This window comes from Ochotona princeps, chromosome 30 (genome assembly GCF_030435755.1).
Source record: "Ochotona princeps isolate mOchPri1 chromosome 30, mOchPri1.hap1, whole genome shotgun sequence".
NCBI classification, from domain to species: Eukaryota; Metazoa; Chordata; class Mammalia; order Lagomorpha; family Ochotonidae; genus Ochotona; species Ochotona princeps.
In genome coordinates, this window is record NC_080861.1 from 10,462,975 (window position 1) to 10,482,799 (window position 19,825).

General features: G+C 44.2%; 1 protein-coding gene and 1 pseudogene across 2 annotated transcripts in view; both read left to right on the top strand.

The window, feature by feature from the left end:
• Positions 1 to 8,777, top strand: part of UBE2E2 (ubiquitin conjugating enzyme E2 E2) — a 183,292-nt gene extending 174,515 nt beyond the window's left edge. For both annotated transcript variants that reach the window (XM_058657023.1, XM_058657022.1), the window contains exon 6: positions 7,915 to 8,777. In XM_058657023.1, the coding sequence (XP_058513006.1) occupies positions 7,915 to 8,012 (98 nt within the window). In that variant the 3' untranslated portion in view covers positions 8,013 to 8,777. The remainder of the gene's footprint in view (positions 1 to 7,914) is intronic.
• A 2,099-nt stretch (positions 8,778 to 10,876) lies between these two features.
• Positions 10,877 to 13,660, top strand: LOC118760410 (large ribosomal subunit protein mL42-like; annotated as a pseudogene).
• Positions 13,661 to 19,825: the final 6,165 nt, after the last annotated feature.

Consider the following 19,825-nt stretch of genomic DNA (forward strand, 5'->3'; position numbering starts at 1 on the left):
AATGATTTTTTGATATGACTCAAGGCTTGTAAACATTTCGGCTTGGAGAGGAGGAGCTGAGGGTGTGAGGAGGAAACAGGCCAGGGGTTAGTCAAATGGGAAGGGCAGAGGTCAACTCCACACAAACTGGTTTCACCTCACCATGCAATCCTTTAGAAAGAAGACCAATTTGGAATTACTATACTGTTGTGAAGTGTGTGTCCTTGTCAGAAACAAAGATCTAGCATCTTTTTAAAAGTTGGGGGGAGGGGGAGGAGGATAGGGGGTGTGCAGCCAGCCTGGAAAGTTTTAAGGTAAGAGAGATCAGCAGGTTACAGAGGCCAGTGCAACAGGTCTGATTTGGTTTTTTTTTTTTTAAGATTTTTTTTTTTTTATTACAAAGTCAGATATACAGAGAGGAGGAGAGACAGAGAGGAAGATCTTCCGTCCGATGTTTCACTCCCCAAGTGAGCCGCAATGGACCGGTGCGCGCCAATCCGATGCCAGGAACCAGGAACCTCTTCCAGGTCTCCCACATGGGTGCAGGGTCCCAATGCATTGGGCCATCTTCGACTGCCTTCCCAGGCCACAAGCAGGGAGCTGGATGGGAAGTGGAGCTGCCGGGATTAGAACCGGCACCCATATGGGATCCTGGGGCGTTCAAGGTGAGGACTTTAGCCGCTAGACCACGCCGCCGGGCCCCGGTCTGATTTGTAATCAAAGACCTACTTCCACCTTGGGGAGCTTGCAGGGACCATGTGGCTAAAGAAGTCCAGCTTAGCTCAGAAAAGATTTCAAATTCAGTTTAAATTGACAATTAGAAAATCTCACAGTAAGCAGCTTATTTTTTCTCTCACATAGTGGACAAAATGTCTCTGCTTAAATAACTCAGCACTTTACAATTATTATTTATTCAAGAGGCCAAGAGAGAAACAGAAAGAAAGTGCTCCCAGCTGCTGGCCCACTCCCCCAAACGCCTAGAACAGCTGACCCAGGCCAAAGCCAGGAGCAGGGAACTCAACCCCAGACTTCAGTGTGGGAGGCAGGGATGGAAATACAGGAGCTGTGGCTGCCCAGCAGGAAGCTGGATTCAGGCACTGTGCTGGAAAGTGAGCCCAGCACTCGACCAGATAGCTGTCCTTATACAGTATTATTTTAAAGGCCTTACTGTGTTCTCAGATTACTGTGGCAAGAGCTAGTGCTCTTTTCTTTCTCCCTTCTCTGCGTGAGGAGCCCTCCAGGAGCCAGGAGCTCCATCCGGGCGTCACGTGTGTGTGTCAGAAACTTGCCTGCTGCCTCCTAAACACATGATTCTCAGCAAACTGATCGAAAGCAGAGACAGCTCTTGATCCCAGGCCCCCCAGAATGGGATGGAACCATCCAGAGCAGCAGCTTAACCAACCGTGTCACAAAAGTGGAAAAAGATTGTCTTAACTTGTTAAACAGTGTTGTAAAACAGCAACTTTACCAAATCAGACGCAATGCTCCACCCCAATCCATGGTTTCAGTTAACATGTAGTCCACTGCGATCTGAAAGTGTTCAGTGGCAGATTCCATCAAAAACAAAGATTCTAGGGCCCAGTGCCTAGTGGTAAAGTCCTCACCTTGCATACACCAAAATCCCTTATGGGCACTGGTTCATATCCCAGCTGTTCCACTTCCCATCCAGCTCCCTGCTTGGGACCTGGCTTCGGATCAGCTCAACTACAAGGTATATTTTTAATATACCTTGAGGTGTGAGCCAGCAGATGGAAGATCTTTTTGTCTCTCCTTCTCTCTGAAAATCTGACTTTCCAATGAAAATAAGCAAATCTTTTCATGTAGAAAAATAAAATTCCAAAGATAAGCAATTCATACATTTTGAAGATTGTATTATTCTAAGTACTGTGGTGGACTCCCATACTGTTCCCCTGTGTCCCCCCCTACCAAGATGTGACTCATTCTTTGTCCAGCAGATCTAGATCAAATATGCTACCCACCATAGTTACTTACTAGTTGTCTTGGTTATTGGATTGATTATCATGGTGTCTCAGCGCTTGTGCTCAGGTAACTCTTATTTTATTAATAACCCAAAAGCACAGAATAGTGATGGGAAGGAAAGGAGCTACCAGGGCATAAAACATGGACGGATTAATTCTGGTATTATGTGGCAATGTGGAGGGGCCTTGAAACAAACCAAATTCATAGGGTTCAGTGCTGTCTGACTGCAGACCCCCGCCGCCAGGCCCCTGAAGCACACGCCTGGCAGGTCAGAGTGGCGGGGACTACTCTGATGGTTTTAGTATTAGTGTTGGTGTGTACTTCAACTTCTGTACTATTCACAATGTTAGGACTCTTATGTGATGCGATTTTTAATATATCTTATTAACATTTTCCTCATCACATCCTTAAATCTAGACTGTCAGCAAGACAATAAATCAAGTTCTGAATTGTAGTATTTGTCATTCCATCACGATTCTTACTGAATGTGTAATTAGCAACATCTATAGTAGCACACTGTTTTCTTCCTGACATCACTAAGAGCATACATGATGATGTTAATAAAATTTTTCAGCACAATTAAGAAGGGATGTGTATTAAATGTTACCTTTATTTTTAGTGTCACTTATTTAACCACACATTTGTGTGACTTAATTCTTAATAATGGCCTGGCATACAGACCACAGAACATACTGCCCCTCTCACAGTACTTTCCTGCCAGTCTTTTTTGCTGCTGCTGCTGCTGCTGGGACCCACCCACCCTTACCCTGCAAGCTGCCTTCTCCAGAGGACACTGACAGGATGGCAAGGAAAGGCCAGGTTAATCCTTGCCACTACCTGTCTCTACTCAGTCACGGGACTAAGCAGGGAAGAGCTGCCCAAGCCGCTCACACCTGCTGGCACTCTCCCCCCACGCAGCTGCGCTGAGTCTTCACCAGCAGCTCCTGGCGCTCTCCTCCTAGGCCTTTGAGAGGGAGGAGCCGCCGTCTCCTCCTCGTGTTTTCTGGACCACTCCACCGCAGCACACTGCAAGTGCTAGCACAGTTTCCCTGTTCAGCCTTCCTCTCTCCTTTTGCATACTTTGTGATAGACTGCCAGGGCTGGCTGCTAACTCTTCCTCTGAAGAGTCCCCAAGGGAAGTATCCATGTCTGCTTAGGATCTGGGCTACTTCTTGCCTCCCATGTTACTAATCCTGGGGCAACAACGCATCTTGCTGGACTTGTGTGCAGCTTTATTTAGCATTTTCAATTTTAGATCTAGCCTAATAACATCCACCATTTGATTACATTGTGGAAATGAGCACCTTCTTCCTGAACCGCTCTGTGAGTCAAATGCAGACACACAAACGTCTTCGTCTTTCTGGTTGGATTAGAAATGTAATTAGTATTCTGGCTCTCCCACATTTCAAAATGTAAAGCTCCAACTTTGTACTGACTACATGATTTTTAATTAGTAGACACTGAGGAATTCTGGTTCTTTTTTTTGTAAGATTTTATTATTATTATTGGAAAGCCAGATATACAGAGAGGGGGAGAGACAGAGAGGAAGTTCTTCCATCCGATGTTTCACTCCCCAAGTGAGCCGCAATAGGCCGGTATGCGCCAATCCGATGCCGGGAACCAGGAACCTCTTCCGGGTCTCCCACGCGGGTGCAGGGTCCCACTGCATTGGGCTGTCCTCAACTGCTTTCCCAGGCCACAAGCAGGGAGCTGGATGGGAAGTGGAGCTGCTGGGGGATTAGAACCCGCGGCCATATGGGATCCCGGGGCTTTCAAGGCGAGGACTTTAGCCGCTAGGCCACGCCGCCGGGCCTGATTCTTTTAAATCTTGATAACACTCTTCAGATGAGCCTGAACATCCCTGGACTGAAAGAGCTTCAGTTGTTCCACGTGTAACTAAAGTTCTCCAAACACAAATTTTAGTGAAGAAAAAGAATGAGACGTAGTGAGGACAAATGTGACAGTGTGTCACAACCTCTGACAGAGCTATAGTGATTTTTTTTATAAACCAGGAAAGGGTGGGGGAGGAGTAAAGAATAAAGCAAAAGACAAATTAATCTACTGAAAAAATGACAAGTGCACACTCACTTGGATATGAATCTTGCTTATGATAAGGCAGACATTTCACATAAAAGACGCAGAAGGTGTAAGAGGAATATAGGCAAATGTTCATATACTGGAAGGCATGGAGAATGCCTTCATAGGCCTGGCAGCCATCCAGAGAATAACAGGAGCTTGACTGCTTGGATTACTTAAGAACTTCAAACTTATACATGGCGAAGAACATCATAAACTAGGTTAAGCACAAATGATATTCTGGGACAGAATCTCTCTCCACGTACAGCAGATGAATGATGTTATCCTTCAAGGGGCACTGAAGTTATTCTGTTGGAACACTGAACAGTAAAAAGCGTAAGGTAAAGTTAACATCTTTGTTTTTTTAAACATTCATTTATTTTTATTACAAAGTCAGATATACAGAGAGGAGGAGAGACAGAGAGGAAGATCTTGCGTCCGATGTTTCACTCCCCAAGTGGCCACAACGGCCGGTATTGCGCCAATCCGATGCCAGGAACCAGGAACCTCTACCGGGTCTCCCACACGGGTGCAGGGTCCCAAGGCATTGGACCGTCCTCGACTGCTTTCCCAGGCCACAAGCAGGGAGCTGGATGGGAAGTGGAGCTGCCAGGATTAGAACCAGCGCCCATATGGGATCCCAGGGCATTCAAGGTGAGGACTTTAGCCGGTAGGCCACGCCGCCGGGCCCTAAAGTTACATCTTAACATGAAATGAATACAATTAAAACTGCCAAGTTTTATTTTTAAGAATTTAACATTGTAGTTGTATTATTAAAAGTGAATTTTTGTAAAGATAGCCCTAAGATGCTGCAATGTGGTTTCTCTACCTTGCCAGTTGTGAGGTGGCTTCTTCACACATTTTGAGTACTTAAATACCTGCTCGTTTTGATGTGACACTTACTGGATATACTGTTGGCCTACATGGTCTTTGTCTCTACAAGTTCAGTAAAACCAAACTGACATGGATGGGGGTATTTGACTACTGAGTTTTCTAAAGATTTTGACTGAACACTGAGGCTAAAGCTAACCTTAATATTTGTAATGTATAAGGTGCTCTTTCATATTTGTAGGGAAAAAAAATGGACAAGAGCATAACTCACAGAAGAAACATAAATGGCAAACAAACATCCCAAGAGGCTAAGCCTCAGGAAGCATCAAATTACATACATGTAATATTGTCAGATTGTCTTTTTCTGTTATCTTGGCCAAATTTTTAAAAACTGATGATACAGTTTTGATTGCAAATATTCAGAAGGTAAATGGTCCATCTTTATATTGAAGAGACGTTTGGCAATGTTTACCAAAAGTATAAAATACGCACTCTGTTGACTAGCACTGGACCATAAACACACCAACATGTACTCAAAGATTTAAGCTAGGTCAAACCAGATAAGAAAAGTGTTATAAAAGAAAGAAAAATGAGCCACTGCTTCTCACTGCAAATCTAATCCTGGGAAATGCCAGTGACTTGGTGGATGACTAAAGGGGAATATTAATCACAGATGTAGTAGAACAGCTGGAGAAGCAGTGGTGTATAACCTTGAAGAATCCAAGTGATAAAAATATGAACAATAAATTCCAGCACTGAAATAATTAACTTTAAAAAAAAAGCAAAAAAGTGAAAGAAAGCCATCCAGAACCCCTGCTGTCTGTCACTAACTGGCAAATAATCCATGTGGAGGATGGAATCTGTTTATAATGCTAGTGCTACAGAAGAACACGCCTGTGCAGCTCAGCGACTGTGCTGTTTATGGCTGTTGTGTTCCGGTGTACCTTATATATTCTGTCCATCCAACCATGCATCCAGACAGGCAGTCAACATAGGGTTAGCAAGAGAGACACATAAATGGCAGAGGGAAGGGCCTTGATTGGCATTGGCCTCTATTGCCTAGGCTGAGGTGCAGTGTGGGCTTTAGTCCAGTGAGAGAGAGAAGTAGACAGATGGCTCAGGAATGATATTAGCAGTGGGATAACGATGATATTGACTGACAAGAAAGAAAGAGTCCCGAAACTCCTGAGAGACACTCCAAGGAGGCTGTACTCACACTGGATGTTGAGAAATGTGCAGAAGGTGCCGGGCAGAGAGGTTGAGAAAGGTTATCTGAGTTGGGGAACTTGCATGAGCTTTCTTTAGAAAGCTGGCAGTGGACTGTGACAGTTAAAGAATGGGTGGAGGAGATTAGGAAGAACAGATCTAAACGAGGGGAGACTTCAGCAGCCATGTTTACTGTGTTTTATCTAAAGAGAACGTCTCTAAGATGACAATCAGGCTTATGTTTTTGAAAGATGTACCCAAATGCTTATTTGTCTTCATTTTGGAAAAAAAAATTCTTACATGCATTGCAAGGATTAATCCATTTAATTCTTACAACCAGCTATGGTTCCTATACTGTCCTGTTTTGCATTTGGTAAAACTGAGATACACAGAGGCTAATTAGCCTAAGGTAACTTAGCTCAGCTGGTGGGGAAGCAGAAGTAAAACTCCAACCTGGACCAAAGCCCATGCCCCCTTTCCATCATACTGTGCCATTTTTATTTGTGTTTCTTAAAAAAAAAAAAACAAACAGTGCCAGGAATCAATGTAATTTCTTTCCATGCCACCTACCAACCAAGGTAGAATATTCTTTGTCCTTACAAATAGTTCAGGAGCAGGCATTGTGGCCCAGTAGTTAAACCATGGCTTTTGGGACACCTGGATCTCATACTCCAGTGCCAGTTAGAGTCCAGGCTGCTCTGTTTCTGGTCAGGATCTTTACCAATACATCAGAGAAGCAGCGTGTGATGCCTCAAGTTCTTGAGCCTCTGCTGCTCACATGGGAAGCCTGGATGAAGTTACTGGCTCCTGGTTTCAGCCTCACCCAGACCCAGCTCACGCAGCCTTTTTGCAAAGTGAACCAGCTGACAGAAGATCCTCTTTCTTTCTCCCTATCTCTTTGTCAGTATGCTTTTCAAGTAAATAAATCTTTAAAAATAGCTCAGCAACCTGCCGGTCTATTCTCCACTTTCCTTGTAACAGTCAGCTGCTGCTTTTCCCTTTCAGTCTTGATCCCTAGGACAAATAAAAACAAGAAAAAGAATGAAATTAGATAATTGGAGGGAAATGAAGAAGAGTCTGAGACCTCCAAGAACCTGTTACTTTGTTTATTTAATTTTTTTTTTCACTAACCACTGATCCTGTCCATGTTTGCATAGAAAATCTGGCCCCCTGCTCAGCCGCACCCAGCGCAGGTGCCTTACTCAGCTTGAGCACCAGTGTGCCCCTGTGTCAACTCCTTCTGTGTCTTCTGTGAACATTCCTGGGCATGTTTCACTGTGATGAGTGTCAGCTATTGTTAACATCTGTCGTCGGTATTTTTGTAATGACCTGTGAGAGTTTTTATATTACCAAATGTTGACAAAACAGTAGACTATCCCTTCCCAATCTCATTTGCTCCTAACAGTTGCTGTTTGGTTTCAGCTTAGGTTCAGAGCAGGTGACAAGGGGCATGAGTACTGCCCCCCACCCACCCTTTACCCCATATGGAGAGACTGCCCAAACTACCCCCAGCTCTTACCTTGAGACCTCATCTAGGACCGACCCCCTACCACAGCCCACTTGCCTTTTCTCAAAAAATAGTGGACTTGAAGATAATGGCAGCAGAATGAGATGTGTGTGGTGGGGACAGAAAGACTTGTCAAGGAATAGCATAGTGACTCTCAGGCAGCTGGCGTGCAGTGAGCTCTCAGCGGCCAATCGCTGGCTCTGCTGCTGTAGGCCTTGAGCCTCATTGAAACAGCAGCTTCTCACCTCTTCCTTAACTGCCCCTTTATGAAAGATCACTGAACACTCCTGCCCTGACTTGGTATTTGCTGACTCCTGACTCTGCTTCTCTTGCAGCCGACCCTCTGGTGGGCAGCATTGCCACACAGTACATGACCAACAGAGCAGAGCATGACCGGATGGCCAGACAGTGGACCAAGCGGTATGCCACCTAGGGGCCTGCTGCCTACCGCCCCTGCCGGACCTGTGCAAGCACATTCACCAAGTGCATCAATAGCCCTGCCCACCCACCCCTCCAGACCTTGGCTCTTACTTTCCTGTTTTTATTAAATTTTGACCTGTTTTGTGATGCTATGTCATCCGTCTCTCCTTCCTCTCCTCCCACCCTCTCCTTTCTTCCTTTTCTTTCCCCATCTCTCTCTCTTCTTTCGTTCTATTCCCTTTTTGATTTCTATTAACTTGAAAGGTTTGGGATTTTTCCCCCACCTCAACCTGGATGGGAACTTCTGTTTTCAGTGCAAACAATGTTGGATCTGTAATAGTAAGAGCTTTCTTACGAAGCTTTGTATTACTGTGTGGTTTTGTTTTATTTTTGTTGTTGTTGTTTGTTTTGTTATGAATTTTTTTCTTTTATGTGATCTTTGGGAAAACAAATTCAGAATTATATCTCGTTTCTACTTCAATGTAGTGCTTAGGGTTAATTTTTTGTACTGAAGTCTTTATTGGTGGGTGCATGCTACTGGGAACAAGTTTTTGTACAAAAGCTTCAATGAGAATCACTGTGCATTACTGAGACCCTGTTTATCACTAGCCTTCTGTCCCCCACACAGAAGACTGTTGGATTGAACAAAATAATATGTATTTTGATTTACTTAAAGTGCTTGTAAATTTCTTAGGGACCTGCCACTTTTGACTGTGGATCAGTTGATGTACACTTGTATTATTAAAGCACTCAATAAATCACTGTGGCTGATAAATGCACTCTGGCTTTGTGTCCTGGTAACCAAACAGCACCTGCTCATAAAACGAGGCTTGTCTTGTCTCAATTACAAGATCAAGCACATTTTTTATTCATACCCTTGATATTTCTTTACAGCTGAATTGCTTGGCATGTGGGATCCCTCCAGGTGTCAGGATCCTGACAATTCTGTGGTTAGTTCAGTAGCTCACTGTTGTTTCAACTACTGGCTAGACATACTGTCTGTTACAACCCTCTTTACTCAACAATCAAAAGATTTGACTCTAAAAATAGCCTCTAGTGAAAGTCTGCACTGACCATTATGTTCAGTCACTTTCAGGTTTCTCTTTTTGTCTCTCAGAATTATTGCAAATGACTGACTTTTGAGCTTTGTTTTGTTTTCTTCTATAATTTTAATGGAAGAAGTAAGCAGCTGTGTCGAGCACGGCCAGCACGTGCAGTGGTAAGAGAATGCTGGCTGGCTGTGGACTCGAACAGGCAGAGGGCAGGTCTGAGCGGAGCAGTCTTCAGAAGTCTACACAGTATACTAGAAACTTCTGGTTTTGTTGTTGTTGTTGTTTCTTTTCCCTATGATCTTACTGATTTTATTTTTAAAATAATACCATAAGCCAAGTACTGCACTCTGGTTACCAACAGTGAAAATGTGGCGCTATGCAAATAGGAGTGCCTTCTGAGCCTAATTCATAGTTACATTTAACAACACCCCTTCTGCCTTTATCAGAGGTCCCCTGTCATCAAAAGGCCTGGGAAGCCAAGTGGAACCATTGACATATACTGGAACACTCAAACTTCTGCTCTCACCTGGCACATTATGCCCGAAGGCCTGGTCTCAGTTATGGAACCATCAATGTCTTCACTGCAAGACAGTGGGATTTGCAAGTACATAAGTCAGTCACTTCTGAATATGTGATAATTTTAGATATCCAAGTCAAAAGATGTAGGTTTGTTAAGTGTTTTAAAAGAAATTCTAAAGAAAATGTATTTAAGAAGTGTGAACACTACTTTTCAACCAGAGTGTCTGGATATTTTTCTCTATTTAATAATTTTACCATTTGCTTTATTTGAAAACCTTTTCCAGCATACCAGAACCACTGTTGGACACTTATTTTAAATAGCTTGTCAAGTGTGTTATGGCCTGCATTTCATATCTGCTCTACTTCAGATCGTGTGTGGTAATTGAGAACCAGAGATCACACCAACTCCAGAAGGAATGCTGTCACAAAGCTGTGCATGCCTTACACAAGGCACGTTAGCTCTTGTGTCTGTGATCCAAAGTAGCTATAAAACTTCTGTTCATGATCTCCGAATGTTTCATGACAAACAAAGGTACACTGCTCTCAAAATTTAAAAGCTCAGAAGAGCATCTCCTAGGAGAGATTCCAGATAACACGGTAATTTTACTTGAAATCTTTGATTTCAGCAGACAATATAACTCCAGTATGTTTTTGAGCATGCCTATAAAATAATATTTAGAAGCAGTCTGACACCCAAAAATCCATAAATAGTTTCGATAGAACTCATGAGATGACATTTCTCAAGTTCAGGAATAATTTTCTTAGCTTAATATTCCTAAATTTTTCACAACATTTGGACATTATAGCATTTTGTAGCCATGTTGAACAAAATGTTGGCAGATTTTTTTACTAAAGCAAAACAGTTCATCATGGAGAAAGGAGTTGGCGGTATTTACTGACCTTGAATCATTCAGAAAGGCTGTGGCTCTCATCTGTTGCCAGACTGCAATAAACAGATATTCTCCCTCCATTCATCTGCAGAAGTGCATTGAAGTCCCAGAAGTAGTAAGCTTTTTCATTGTATTGCAAAGCCAAGTGGTGTGATTTGAATGTGTTCCCTAACATTTCTGTGTGAAAAACTTGATCTCCAGGGCCACAGTGCTAAGAAGTAGGAATAAATAAGCAAAAATTAAGAAAAAAGAACTGAATCTTTTTCAGAACCATCGGGGCTGTGCCATCATGATGGATTAATGCTATTCCTGCAGGGATGGGTTCCTAATTTTAAAAAAAAGGCTTTAGGCCCCGTTCCATCGGTCTCTGTCCGTCTCACATGCTCTGTGGCCCTGCCGCCTTCCTCCATGAGATCATGCAACAGCAATCCCTCACCAAATGCAGAACTCTTGACCTTGGATTTGCCACCCTGAAGAACTGTAAGAAATTCTTTTCTTCATAAAGTATATAATCTTGGATAGTCTGTTACAGTAACACAAAACGCACTACCACAGAAAGTAAACACAGAGGTGTTATACAATACTAGTTTGGGGATTAGGAAGAAAGGCATTATTTATTCATTTATTCACAATATATAGTGTAGCCAGCCATATTAACTTACCTCACCCTAGCCTTTAAAGGGTATATAGGGACCTGGCACGGTAACCTAGTGGTTAAAGTCCTTACCTTACATGCACTGTGATCCCATGTGAGTACCCGTTTGTGTCCCAATGGCCCTGCTTCCCATCCAGCTCCCTGCCTGTGGCCTGGGAAAGCAGTTGATGACAGCCTAAAGTCTTGGGACCCTGCACCCGTATGGGAGACCCTGAAGAAGCTCCTGGCTCCTGGCTTCAGATCGGCTCAGCTCCAACCATTGCGGCCACTTGGGAAGTGAACCAGTGGGTGGAAGATCTTTCTGTCTCTCATCTCTATATCTGACTTTCCAATAAAAAACAAATAAATCTTTAAAAAAAAGTAAAGAGTATATAGGGGGTCCTCGGTCGCATGAAGTTAACAAATGTCTTATGAGATTACCATTCAAGTGTGTGACAGCACCAGCCCTTGCTGTTGGAGCTGGCATAGTAGTATAGTAGACAGATCCTCCACCAACAGCATCCTTACCCCAGCTGCTCCACTTCCAGGTTAGCTTCCTGTTAATGGCCTTGGAAAGCAGTGAAAGATGGCCCAGGTCCTTGGGTGACCTGGAGGAAGCTTCTAGTTCCCAGCTTTGGACTGGCCCCATTCTGGTCATTGCAGCCATCCATTTAGGGAGTGGACCAGTGGATCAAAGATCTCTCTCTCTGTGACTTTGAACTTAAAGTAAAATAAAGACACATACACAAAGATAAGATGTCAGCAAGCAAAACAAAAAAAGAGCAATAACAGGCATAAGTAAAAGTGTATTTGTCATTTTTATTACTTTTTAATTTTATTTCTGATATTGTTTACATAGGTGAAAGGGATGCATGCTCATGTGGACCTCTGATTAGGGTTGGGAGGGCCAAGTATGAAGGAAGGAGGGTGGGGCACATTTTTCTCCTGTGTCTGCAGGGGAAGCAGGAGAGAGGCCTGCTCCTTGCTGCCAAATTACATCAGTTCATGGGAATGGGGGACTGTCCTTTGATGATGCCCTAGAGACCCTGATGTGGGGAAGAGTGTTTCGAGAGTATTAACTTTAGTGGTTTGGATAGCCCTGAGACACTATCAGTTTCATCACTCCAGGGCTGAGAAAAATCTTTCTAAGATCTCCTGGTTGACAATGTCTACCTTAGTGCATACACAGACCCAGCAACATGCTGCAAAGCTTGACCAGGAGAGTAGTCCAACTTGCTCTACTTTCCATCCTCTGGCGGGGCACTTGTTGTCTTCTGCTAGCCTACCTGAACTTGCTGTCATGTCCCCCATGTGCATCTGGGCATGCTGTCCACCACGCAGGCATCAGCAGCTGAGGAGGCTCAGTCCCAACACATGCACTGCAAAAGATCAGACCACACATCCTGTAGATTTTCCCTGGCCAGGGTCTGAGTTCAGCATTCCAGTCAGAGAGTCCGTCCAAAAAACTCACTTGGGATGAGTTCAGACTTGATTCTTCTGTGCTCCAGCCGGTACAGGGATAAGTGCAGTCCCTCCTGCACCAGCCAACACGTATGCTGATGCGTGCAGCTTTCTCAGTTCTGCCTCAGCCCCATATCTGACCCACAGCAATGGGAGCTGCCACCAGCCCAGCCGGCCCACCACAGACCCAGTCCTCACACACCACCAGTTGCTGTGGCCTTATTAGGGCAACCCCCAAGAACCCCAACCAGTTGTCATGCAGAAGCAGACTTTAAAAGCAGGTGTTGTTTTTTTTTTTTTAAGATTTATCTATTTTTATTACAAAATCAGATATACAGAGAGGAGGAGAGACAGAGGTAGATCTTCCGTCCGATGATTCACTCCCCAAGTGAGCCGCAACGGGCCGATGCACGCTGATCCGAAGCCGGGAACCAGGAACCTCTTCTGGGTCTCCCACGCGGGTGCAGGGTCCCAAAACATTGGGTTGTCCTCAACTGCTTTCCCAGGCCACAAGCAGGGAGCTGGATGGGAAGTAGAGCTGCCGGGATTAGAACCGGCGCCTATATGGGATTCCGGCACGTTCAAGGTGAGGACCTTAACCGCTACGCTATTGCACCGGGCCCAAAAAGCAGTTTTCTTTAAAACATTTTCATCCCACCTGCTAAGCAGCATCTTGATACACCTTGGTGATGGGAGCAGTGAATTGAATGTATCAAAGCAAATGCTCCTGAAACATTTATTTCCAATCCAAAATGTGATTGCCATAAATAGACATATTCTCCTCTTCCTGCAATTACAAAGCAGAGCTGGCATCAGATGGCAGAAAAAGACTATGCCGTCACCCTTCTGTGGGCATTCCATGTGAGCCCACAGAGCCTATCCCGAAAAACAGATCCTGGGCTTCACAATGAAAAGGCACATGACCAAATCCTGAAGACAAAGGAAAAAGGTGAACACTTAGAGTAAGGGCCCATGATAGAACAATTTAGCAAAATGTTCTTATTTATTAAGCACCATTGGTATCCTCATAGACATTATCACTAATGTAAAAAAACTGGGTCCTCCGAAGGACAGAGGACACTGGGATTCTTGGGGCAAAATCTAAGAGAAGTGTTACCCTGTGCCCCATTTTCCAATTGAGAAAAAAGTATGTATCTGTTATATAATTATTCAATGTTCTTTCCCATACGGGCGGCTGGGGAGGAAATCACAAACACTTCTTTCCTACCTACAAGGCCATCCTGTAACATGTTGGTATAACTCAGTCTTGATGCCCTTATAGTCTCTGCGTGGTGAGGTTTTGCTGTCTTCAGTAAATAGAAAAAGCATCCACATGTGGAACTAGGATCAAATTGGAAACTGAGTAGCAGGAAGCAGCTTTCTCATTTTGGAAGTGCTGCACAGAGCCTGGACCAGCCCTGGGAAAACATCACTCAGGGAACCCCTGAGTCTGTCTGCATCTGTCTCCACCTCTCCCCTGCCTCTCAAATATGTTAGCTCAAATAAAAGTAAAACCAGCAAGGGACTAGATGCAGCTGGGGCTGTTCTGCTCTGTCCCGCACCTCCAGGCTGCTCCATGCAGAGCTGCCTGGTTCCTTCACCCTGGAACATTCCTTCTTCATTAAACAACCTTTTTCTTGGCCCTTCCACATGAGCACTGATATTGCCATTGGAATTACCTTACAACGGACAAGGCCCGTGCTCGGGTACCCCTTCAACCCTGGAAATCCAGCTTTTAGGCTGGACTGAATTTCAGCAGTCCTGAGAACTACACAGTTTGGCCCAAAGAAACATTTTCCTTGAGGACTGTGTTTTCCTTGAAGCACATTGACCCTTTAGAGCAGAAGTACACTGAGCAACTGGGAGACCCAGCACTTCCCTCAGAGATGCACAGCCAGCCTCTTCGCCCATCCTCTGGGTCTGACTGCATGGGGGGATGTCAAGCCTCGGGGCGTCCTGTGCAGCTCCAAGAGGGGCTTGAATGAGTGGTCTATGGCGTAAGAGGATTTTTGGAGAGAGGGGTGCATTTCTAAATCTTTCAAACTGTTGTGCATGAGACCCTCATTGGAGGCAGGAAGAAGATATATTACCGCTGATACCTCTTACCTGTTTATAAATTCACAAAGTCGAAACAGGGCCAACCCTTGCTGCTCCAGAACTGCTTGTGTCAGGGTTTTCCATCTGGTTACGTAAGAAACCCTGCCCGGGAACCTGACCCCGGAATCTACTCTCCTCTGGTCCCGTGCTCTCGCTCAGCGTCTCTCTCTCTCTCTCATTCATCTTTTTAAAAATCTAATCCAGAGGTCAGAGTTCAGAATGACAATCACTGCTGCTTTCCAGTACATTCAAACCTCCTGGGAAATCCTGTCAAGCTCATGAGACAGAGCAGTAACATGCTTTACAAGCAACTCAGCATAAGGAAGACCCCTAGGCAGGCACCTTCTACCCAACCCCTAGGCAAGCCCAGCACAAAGAGGCAGTGCGAGGTCACACTCCTGGCACAGCCTGCCCTGTGCTGAAATGCCCAAAAGAAGCTATTTGTTCCTCCCTGTCTGTTCAGTCTAAAACTGAAACTACTGACAGACAAATAAAGGAAGGTGGCCACTGTCATAAACTTCATCAGTTTTGTCTCCTTCTGTTAGGCCAACAATTAACTTTATGTTCACACCAAGCAGATCCCATGTCCTGTGACTTAAAAATAAATGTTTATGGACAGTAACTAGAAACATGATGAGAAATGCCAGAAGCTACTATTAATCCCTGAGGGGCTCCATTCATTTTAAGCAGCAAATGAGGAAATTATTCTAAATGCAAGCATGATTGTGTATTTCTGTTTCAATGTAAAACATATGTCTGTATTAAAGAATCCTCAAATTCCCATGTGTTCTTCATGGTGTGTAATAAAATAGCAGGATGTACTTGTCAGACCAGATTTGGGTTGCTGGATGTAGGGAAAATAACAATGTATAGTTAATGTCTGGAATTTTTAAAAAACTAAGTGAAACCGTAAGTATGAAAATTACAGGGTTTCATAGAAAATCTTTATTAAATGAGTATATATTTTAAAATGGATTTTTATGTAAAGGTACTGCTCTGTTAGATCCTGCAAAATATCTCAAAGACTGTATTATTAAGTCCCGAGAATGTGTGAGCAATTTTTGCTTGATTTATTTGATGGGTTAAGAAGGCAAAGAGTAAATTGCTGGGCCGATAAAATCAAGAAAAAAATTTTTTTCAAGTGCACTGGTGAAGAAGCTCAGAAAATTTGTCAGAGTGGTAATTTTATTATTTATGGCCAGAGATTTAGAGTAATCTTCCATTTAGGAAAGATGAATAGGGAACTATAATTCCTTCTAAGCCGGACTTTATAAATTATCCTTAACATCCATCCCCATTTTCCTCCCTTTATAAATAAAACCATTGGAGTTGTAGCAGGGAACATGGCCACCCAGTTGGAAACCACATTGGTCAGTCTCCCTAACAAGTAATTCAGATTGCCAGTCCTTCCTCCCAAGCCCCACATTTCTTACAGCTTCCTCCATGAAAAGGTAGATCCGTATTTTCCACACTCTGTGAACTGAGTGACCTAGTGACTTGTCTTGTTCAGTAAAGTTTGGTAGAAGAATCTTTCCAGTTTCAAGTGTTAGCCTCTGCAAGCCTTGTGTTCTTACCCAGTTTCTTGGAATCCTTCCACATCTCAAAAGTAAGCACCGGGCTAGCCTACTAAAATACAAAAGACCGTTAATAAAGACATCCAAGTCCTAGACCAATCAATCCCCCAGCGTAAGATGGCGTCCAGCCAAAATCAATAGAACCTCCTACCCAATGTGCAGCTCGTGGCAGATGCAACCATCAATCCAACCAAGACCAGACAAATTGTCCAACCAATTCTAATTTCCAAGCACCCCAAAAAGTGTTGACTTAAAACAGAAAGTGTGGTTAGTCACACAACAGTAACTAACACTACCTTGGAGCCAGACACAGCCGTAGAACAACAGTCTGGCAAACAGAAACAAATGGAAGTGACAGGAGCCAAGTCCAATGTCATCTTGTAAAATGAAGCCACTCACCCCCCACTGCCACTTTACACATCCCACTTTGCACTGCTACCTTGAGCTAACTGGATGCTAGAGCTTTAAGGCAGGAGCCTGGGTGCCAGGTCCCAGAGCCCTGCAGCACTGGCCTTGCACGCTGCACCACGCAGGTCTGCACACGGGAGACAAAGTCTACTTTTACTCTCTTTCAGCCCCTGCTCGGTTCGAGTTCTTGACCCTGGCAGCTGATCTTAGCCTGACACATGCTTGACCCAGCTTCACGATGACTGTGGCCTTTGAGGAAAGGAAGCAACTCCAGTAAGGATACACACAGAAGATCTTTCCGTTTTATCACTAACACTTTGTGTATTTTTAATGACAACATAACCAACGAATATAACAAATAGTAACATACTGTGTGGTTGAATACACAGCTGTTATCTCTGCTTTTGTATAGGTAAATAATTCTCCAAATTTTAAAAAAAAAGAAACTTTTAAATGTAGCTGTGAGTAAGCCTTACATAAAAAGGAAAAAGAATGTAGTTTCTGTGTGACATGTTAATAAGCTTAAAATTTTGGCAGTGAAAGTGAACTTGCCATAGGTGGATGTAATGTTATGTGATGTATGTGTGTAACGTAGTGTAATAATGTATGACTAGTAATCGGAAGAAAGGCAAATATAAAACTATGGTCGAAGTAGCATAGGCAGAAAGTTGTTTCAATTGGGAATTGTTTTAATAGGAGATAGAGAAGTTGGAGTGGTAGTTTGAAAGAAGCTTGATTAAACGAGGGGCTTTGAAAATGGAAGAGGGGGTGAGCGCTTGGTGCAATGGTTGAGGCTCCATTCAGGACGCTTACAGAATACAGGGAGTCTGGGTCTCAGTCCCACCTCTGCTGTCAGTCTAGGCTCCTGTTGATGCAGTCCTTGGAGACAATAGTGGTGGCTCAAGTGGCTGAACCTCTGCCTCCCACATTGAAGACAAGGACTGAGTTCCCAGCTGCTAGGGTCAGCCTGGCTTAGCCCTCACTGTTGCAGGAGTGACCCAATGAATGGAAGATCAGTCTTTCTCTGTCTCTTTGTTTTCCAAATAAAATGTTACAACAAAATGTTAAAAAGATACTAGAGCCTTCCTATAATGATGAGATGACCTGGAAACAGAAGAAGGGATGGGCATCATCCAGCTCCCTGCTTGTGGCCTGGGAAAGCAGTTGAGGACGGCCCAATGCATTGGGACCCTGCACCCGCATGGGAGACCCAGAAGAGGTTCCAGGTTCCCGGCTTCGGATCGGCGCTCATCGGCCCGTTGCGGCTCACTTGGGGAGTGAATCATCGGACAGAAGATCTTCCTCTCTGTCTCTCCTCCTCTGTGTATATCTGGCTGTAATAAAATAAATAAATCTTTAAAAAAAAAAAAAAGAAGGGATGGGCATGTCCTCTCCCCATGCAGTTCCCACACACATTAAAGTTGGAAAGCTGCCAAGATGAAGTGCACCAGGAAGAATGGCTTCTGTGTCACAGCAGGAAGGAGGCTGTAGTGGGCTGGTGCACACGCAAGCAAGCATTGTTGATTTGAGATTTGGAAATGGAAAGATGAAGGAGTCACAGATGACAGCTCCTGCCTTTTTTGAGTAAAAAAATGAAGCAAGATCACCTGCTAAGACAGGAAGGGAACGGGATGCTTGAGAAGACAGTATCAACTGATCATCTCTGGAGAGACTTCATAGAAACTTGGTAGAACAGCTGGCCACAGTTGAGTGTCCGCATGGAAGTCTGAGCTCCTGAACTGAAGGAAGTTGAAATAGCCAGCTTGTGTGTCTCTGCCAATAGTCAGCTACCCAGGACACATGTAAAAGGCCACCAAGAATGGATACTGCTGGCTACGTGGGTGGAGAGCAGCCAAAGCAGACATGAGAATTAAGGATACTGGCAAGGAACTGTTGAAGTGGCAGACCTATAAATCCATCCAGAGGGATGGGGGATGGGGGGAGCAGTCCACAGACAAGGGAATGTCAAAGTCAGCAATGGCTGGCCTGGCATGAGTACACTGCACAGCACACTTCATTGTGGAGGTTCACTTATTGATGATAGGGTCAGTCAAGTTACCAGGACAGATCAACTTCCAATTTGAGCAAAAGAGATCCTTGCTACATGATTCCACTTTTATAGCTCTGCTGCTCTCAGCTGGCGTTGAAAATGGGGAGAATTCTGTAGTGTGAAGTGCTGGTGAAGGTAACACTGAGTACTGGGAGAGAAGGCCAAGAACCGCCCACATGCTGGCACATGCCAGCCTCTCTGTATCTACTTCCTGCTCTAATCCTAGGATAAGCCCTGGAGAGAGGCATGAAGAAAACAAACACAAAAGACCACCCAACTATGAGGAAGGACCTTGTCAGGATCCCAGATCTTTTCTTTTACACCTTCCTGCCACTCTGAGAGAAAACAAACTTAGCTGCTCATTACTTGTACAAACAGGTGCAGCAGAGCCAGCACACACCTTTCACAGCCCCAGCCACGGCCTGTGTCACTAACAAAGTAACCAGAAATCCTGGGCTGAATATTTCTGGGTGGTGATGTTACGTGCTCAAAGAGGTTCTCCGCATGTGGGAATGCTCGTTATCTGTACATTAGAAATACAACCTGGACCTGCGATTCAGCAGAATCAGGTATTCTTTTTTTTTAATTGGAATGTCAGATATACAGAGAGGGGAAACAGAGAGGAAGATCTTCCATCTGATGATTCACTCCCCAAGTGGCCACAACAGCCAGAGCTGAGCCGATCCGAAACAGGAGCCAGGAACTTCTTCTGAGTCAACCACGTGGTTGCAGAGTCCCAAGGCTTTGGGTCATCCTCAGTTGCTTTCCCAGGCCACAAACAGGGAGCTGAATGGGAAGCTGGGCCACCAGAACAATAACAGGCACCCATATGGGATCCTGGTGTGTGCAAGGCGAGGACCTTAACCACTAGGCTACTGTGCTGGTCCCTGGGTGAGGTATTCTCTCTCTCAGACACACACACACACACACACGCTTTCCATGACAGAACATTTAGGGCTTCATTTTTCATTCATTGATGCATTTTCATTTAATTTCATTTTCATAATAAAGTAAAAAGGTAACCTACATTAAGTAAAAAGATAAAATTACATATTTGTGCTATTATTACTATCACTTACAGTGACTACACCTGCTGAAGATCTACTCAGTAAACAACACAAAGCATGGAGTGTGTGCATGT